The sequence below is a fragment of the Euphorbia lathyris genome, chromosome 7 (assembly GCF_963576675.1).
Source record: "Euphorbia lathyris chromosome 7, ddEupLath1.1, whole genome shotgun sequence".
Classification (NCBI taxonomy): domain Eukaryota; kingdom Viridiplantae; phylum Streptophyta; class Magnoliopsida; order Malpighiales; family Euphorbiaceae; genus Euphorbia; species Euphorbia lathyris.
Genome location: NC_088916.1, coordinates 36,284,832 through 36,291,010, shown reverse-complemented (window position 1 = coordinate 36,291,010; position 6,179 = coordinate 36,284,832). Strand labels below are relative to the sequence as shown.

The 6,179-nt window shown below is 31.7% G+C and overlaps 1 protein-coding gene across 2 annotated transcripts; it reads left to right on the top strand.

Annotated features, from left to right (window-relative positions):
- Positions 1-1,569: 1,569 nt before the first annotated feature.
- LOC136200578 (protein DETOXIFICATION 27-like) lies at positions 1,570-4,754 on the top strand. Of its 2 annotated transcripts, none has more exons than XM_065990950.1 (8): positions 1,570-1,879; positions 1,991-2,529; positions 2,622-2,708; positions 3,385-3,441; positions 3,533-3,771; positions 3,981-4,099; positions 4,187-4,276; positions 4,360-4,747. In XM_065990950.1, exons 1-8 carry the CDS (start codon positions 1,628-1,630, stop codon positions 4,426-4,428), a joined length of 1,452 nt encoding a protein of 483 aa, XP_065847022.1. In that variant the 5' UTR covers positions 1,570-1,627; the 3' UTR covers positions 4,429-4,747. The 2 variants fall into 2 exon arrangements, with proteins under 2 accessions (XP_065847022.1, XP_065847023.1); XM_065990951.1 differs by having other exon boundaries at positions 1,591-1,879; positions 1,995-2,529; positions 4,360-4,754.
- Positions 4,755-6,179: the final 1,425 nt, after the last annotated feature.

Here is a 6,179-nt window from a genome sequence, read left to right as displayed (position 1 = left end):
GATTAAGAAAAAAAAAGAATTGGAAGTAAATATTTAGTTTTGGAATTTTATATTTATTATACACGGATTATCTTTTCCTTTAAAAACAATAAAAAACCTGGATGGTTTTATTAAGATGACAATTTATTACCTTTAATATTTTTCTTTATTTTTTTAACTAACAATTAATTTTATTCTATTTTATTACATTATCTTCTATTGTTAGGGATCAATAGCTTTGGCAAAATGTCAATCATAGTAAAAAAAATAGTTTTTTTACTATAAACCTATAGATGGTAAACAAAACAAAAAGTGAACTGCATTTAAATATATATGTCAATAATTTTATAATAAATTTTTTTTATCTTTTTTAAAGCTAAATCAGCAGTGATGGATACTAGATGATTATTTTTTCAATATAATAATATTTATTTAGCTTTTTTTTTTGGTAGAAAAGGAAAGGAAAAACAAACGAACAAAAACAACTACACAGGGATTAGCCTAGGGAAACTAACCCCAATCCTATCCTCTAAAAGAATAGGAGAGAGAGCGATAGGGGGAACGGAAAGGGTAGAAACACCTAACTACATTTTAGTATTGTATGTGCTTTGCTTTTGTTCTTAGTCGATGGGTTAATTGGAAATATTACATCTCATTTCGCAATAAGAACTGAGAGTGGATAGACGAAAGGGATTTAATGGGGAAGTAGGAGAGGAAGGGCAAATATTCCAAAAGTAATCAAATGGAAACAATCTAGTGTGAACAGACGTGGTTTTGTAGAGGTTCTCCTAGACTGCAAAAGATGTGAGGGAGATGAACGAAAATACAAGAAAATATCATTAAAGGATAAATAGAACATCCCCCCATCTAAATTGATGTAATTTTTTCTTAGAGTGTGATGTACTACTCATTGAATTGGAAGACATGCAACATAATGACTAAATTAAATGTAAAGGTAAAATAAAAGTATATTTTTTACTGACTTATACACTACAAACCTCTTTATTAATTTTTTGGTGTTTCTATCCCAAAAATCTTTTTATCAGTAATCATACAATTGTTTTTTTTTATTTGGCTGCACACATGTTCACCTCATCAATTGTTCTTTTATCTAATGTGATCTCATATATAAGCTTACATAATAAATTGATATTATTTAGACGATATTATTCCAATTGAACTTTTAGTTTCAACAGTATTCATATAAATTGAAAGATTGTTAATTTTTTTTTAACTTTCAAGATTATTCTATTTAATGTTATTTTGTGGTTTTTCGTCCACATGCCTATTATTTTAATATTTACTCAAATTTTGATATCTTTGTGGGTGAAAACCAAGCTTAATTGATTATGACGGATAATAGTAAAAACAAAAATTGAGATTAATCCTCCAGCTAACTTTCCAAAGAAACCGTGACTCGTGGTTGGAGCAAGTTTGATTCCATTTTCAAATTAAGGAGAGACCACATGACCCACATACTTGCTACTCTCTCTGCCATGTCGATTTACGTTAATATAATCTAAATTAATGCTCTCAACTACTAGTGTACTAGTGATTAATTTAGTAAAACTATTTGAACAAACTCATCCTGCCTTTTTAACTTGTATCAAAACCCAACCTTTATTTTTTCTCTTTTATTTTATTGAATATGGGAAGTGGAAATAGAGATGGTGATCATCTCAATGAAGCTTTATTACCTTCAGATAAAGATGAAGATTCAAAGATCTGGATTGAAAGCAAAAAGCTATGGCGAATCGTTGGTCCAGCTATTTTCAGCAGGATAGCCTCTTATTCCATGAATATCATCACCCAAGCTTTTGCAGGCCACCTTGGGGACGTTCCTCTTGCTTCCATTTCAATCGCCAATACTGTTATAGTCGGCTTCAATTTCGGACTTCTGGTATATACATTTTTATTTTCCAAATAGTTTTTCCATTTTTATTAAACTCAACAGACAGAATTGTCAAGGTTAAATTTGTTAATTAATTGTGCTTGATCCGATTTCAATTAGCTAGGAATGGCTAGCACATTAGAAACTCTATGCGGGCAAGCATTCGGAGCAAGAAGATACCATATGTTAGGGATATACATGCAAAGATCATGGATTGTGCTATTCTTGTGCTGTTTCTTAATGTTGCCATTTTATGTATTTGCATCGCCAATTCTCAAATGGGTAGGCCAGCCTGATGAAGTGGCGGAGGAATCACAAGTGGTTGCTATGTGGCTATTGCCATTGCATTTCAGCTTCGCATTCCTTTTCCCGTTACAGAGATTTTTACAGAGCCAACTCAAGAATCAGGTTATAGCTTGGGTTTCTTTGGTGGCATTGGGGATCAATGGTTTTGCTTGCTGGCTTTTCATTTATATACTCGATTATGGAGTCATTGGTGCTGCTATTGCTTTGGATATTTCATGGTGGTTTATGGGTTTTTCTCTCTTAGTTTATGTTCTTTTCAGGTGTCCTTTAACTTGGACTGGTTTTTCAATCCAAGCTTTTAATGGATTATGGGAATTTCTCAAACTTTCTGCCGCTTCTGGACTCATGCTTTGGTACCTTCTACTCTCTTCTTGCCTTTTTTCCATCTAATCCTACTCTCCAATCATTTTATTTTTCATTTTTTGCAATTTTGGGTTTTGTCCAGCTTGGAGAATTGGTACTATAGGATTCTTATTTTAATGACTGGATATTTGAAAAATGCAACAATTGCTGTGGATGCCTTGTCAATCTGGTAAGAATTTCTTACGTACATGTAGTCTAAGAATTTTCTTAGACTAGTGGTCGAGATCCCATATTATAAATCTCTCCAACACTATTTATTAAAAGAATTTGATTACATGATGAGATATAACTATGTTGTAGAAATAATAATAATAATAATAATAATAAAATTAGTAAATCGTTACCTAACTATGAGTTTAAGTTTTTGGGACAATCCGACAAATTCTTGGCAAAATGAAAATAAGTGGTTTTGAGATGAAAATTCAGTTTCTTTACTTTCAAGTCTCTCTTTTTATTTAATTCTAAAAAAAAGTAATTACTTATAATATGGATTGTTAGTTACGTGGAGGTGTCTGTGTTCCAATATTGCATACTTTTATAAACAAAGAAAATTGTGAACTATACCACACTTTATTATTAGAAGTGTTTAGTTGTTTACTTCAATGAAAGTACATAGACATTGAGACAGAAGTAGAACACCTTAAGCAAGTAAATTGAACTTCTTTCGTAGTAACTAGTGTCACTTTGTTGTGGTAATTAAATAAATATGTAAGTAAAATCTTTAGAGATTTAAATTTAGCTTCTGTCTAAATAATTGATTTCATGAGCTATCAAAAAATGCATATCCAACAGATAGAATTTTTGTTTTTTTTTTCTAATTCATATGATTGAATTCAATTTTGCAGCATGTCTATTAATGGATGGGAAATGATGATTCCTCTATCCTTCTTTGCAGCTACAGGGTAATATTTTAATTTTTATAAATTTATTTTACTTAATTTTGTTTGTTTTAATTTTGTTTGTTATGGATGGGATATGAATTCAAAATTGTAGAGTGAGGGTGGCTAATGAGTTAGGAGCTGGGAATGGGAAAGGAGCAAAGTTTGCAACAAAAGTATCAATAGTGCAATCAACCATAATTGGAATCATAATATGCGCAATTATTGTGGTATTACACAATAAATTTGCATTAATATTCACAACTACTACTAATGTTCTTCAAGAGGTAGATAAGCTGGCTGTCCTCCTAGGAGTTACTATTCTTCTTAATAGTATTCAACCAGTATTATCAGGTCTGTTTAATTGTTTTTTTTTTTTTTCATTCTTCTAATTTTGGACTCATTTTCATAGTAACTATATAAGTATATAAAAGTAAATTTATCAATAAGTGAATTGGGACAATTTCAAAGGGAACACCAATCTCTGAGTTCAATACTGAATGCATCATTTCTTAATTTCATGAGAAAATAAATAAATAAAATAGCTTATGGTTTGAGAATAGGGGTGGCAGTTGGATCAGGATGGCAATCAATTATTGCATATGTAAATCTTGGGTGCTACTATATAACTGGTCTCCCCCTTGGAATTCTTATGGGATGGGTTTTCAAGCTAGGTGTCAAGGTACAATATTTAAGAATGTGTTTGTGTAATAACTGTGTTCATTTGAGCAAATTAATATTGTGTTTATGTTTTGGGATTGAAATAAAGGGCATATGGGGTGGAATGATATTTGGTGGAACTGTTGTTCAGACAGTGATATTGAGCATAATAACAATCAAAACAGACTGGGAAAAGGAGGTAAATATGGAACTTCGTGTTGTGTGTTTTTACACTAGTCTTGTCTTGATGATGAATTAATACTAAAATGGTGAAATTTGTAGGCTGAAATAGCTCGGGATCGTATAGATAGATGGTCAAGCCCAAACCCAGATGATGAGGCCAAAACTTGACATATCATAAAGTATAGGTCTAGATGGATTAAGTGAGATTCATTTGCCAAACACCCACATATTCTGATATTCTGAGTTTTTGAACATTTTTTAGGCTTTTCTATACAAGCAGTGGCATTGCCCTATATATGATAGTTAGTAGTTAGATAGATACTTGTCGCAAACCAGGGTCAATGCATGTAATGCAATAACTATAATTCTGTTGTATACATAAAATTTTAGATTTATAACTATTTATATAAAAAAAGAAAGAAGAAGTTTACATTCTTATTTGAATTTATATAAAGAAATCATAACTAACGTGATGGTTGGTAGGAAGTAATAGATCCTGTAATCAAATGATTATTACACTAGAGATTCATTTACAATGTTTGGTTACACATAATTATTTTGTTTTGTATCCAAATTCTTGTAACAGTTATTACATTAGAAAAAAAAGAAAAAGCATGGATTGTGATTGTGATTGTAGTCGGCCCTTGTGTGGATTGTTGGGCTAGGCCACTTGGCCTAAATTGAATTTGTGAAAAAAAGCCTTAAATTTTTGTCTTCAAAGTGTTTTAGAAGTGTAAAAGCATTCCACATTGCTTACAAAACACTTTGAAGTGTTATTTATAAAAGAGGTCCTCACACACTTGAGTATGCCCCAAGGGGTACCGCACTTTTGTGAAAGGGTGATAACCTACTTGATCATGCGCGTCATCGCTGACCGACCAATCCAAGCCGGGTTGGTGTGTTGTGATACTATATTATTTGAAAAAAAGTATCTTTATATAATTAATAATTTTTGTAATTATTTAAGCAAAATATTTTTTAGCTTCCTCAACAACTATATTAATTTGGTTCACTTGAATTAGTCTTCATGTTCCCCATTTTATTGATTTCTCTCCCACCTTCTGATCTGCCAAACTAGAACACAACTTTATTTTCTACTATATATAGCTGTGTGATTTTCATTTTACAAACACTGAAAAATACTTTTGCTTCCACAAATTTCTCATTGAGTGGGTTGTTTTATCTTGGAGGGTCGGATTACACATTGCTTGCACTTACTAAAGGCAGATATGTGAACGTCTTAAACAGAGTGACCTCGTCCGCGACTCATCCCATTACTATGTGGTGTACAACATTTACTTGTTATCACACTTTGGTGTACAACCTTTAATTTTGCACACTAAAATGTACAACCTTCTGTTGACTTTCCACTAAAGTGTACAGCAGGTAAAAATAACCGGTCAACCCTGTTAACCACTTAGTCAACGTGACACCTCATCAATTTTCACTGTTTAAAAATTAAATATAGTGCCTACATATTATTAAATTACTTTTATACCCTTGATAAAAATAAATTTCCCAATTCCATCTTTTCTATTTTTTTTCTCACATTTTCTCTCTCATAAAATTTATTTTGTCATTATCTCTCTAAAACCTCTCTCCTCTCTCTCCACCAATTTTTCATATCCAGAACTATTTGAAAAAAAAAATCATTGTCACTCCTCACCTTCCACTTCTTTCTTTCTCTCTCTAACTAGCCCTTTCTCTCTCTAATAGGTTACTTCCTGTAAACCCATCACTTCACATATTAAAGAATTGTAATTACATAAATAATTCTTTTCTTCAATTTCTTCTTGCCACTGCTAACACTCGCCATCGTTTGTAGGATGGACAACGAATCAATGAAGGACGAAATACAAGTTGATAATTCCATTGGAGGCTACTTAAAAACTATAAACCCAACTGATTGTCCATGTTAA

Coding starts and splice junctions, on each gene's coding strand:
- LOC136200578 (XM_065990950.1), top strand. CDS start 1,628: ATGGGAAGTGGAAATAGAGATGGTGATCATCTCAATGAAGCTTTATTA. Junction 2,530..2,621: donor GCTTCTGGACTCATGCTTTG/GTACCTTCTACT, acceptor GGTTTTGTCCAG/CTTGGAGAATTGGTACTATA. Junction 4,277..4,359: donor AAACAGACTGGGAAAAGGAG/GTAAATATGGAA, acceptor TGAAATTTGTAG/GCTGAAATAGCTCGGGATCG.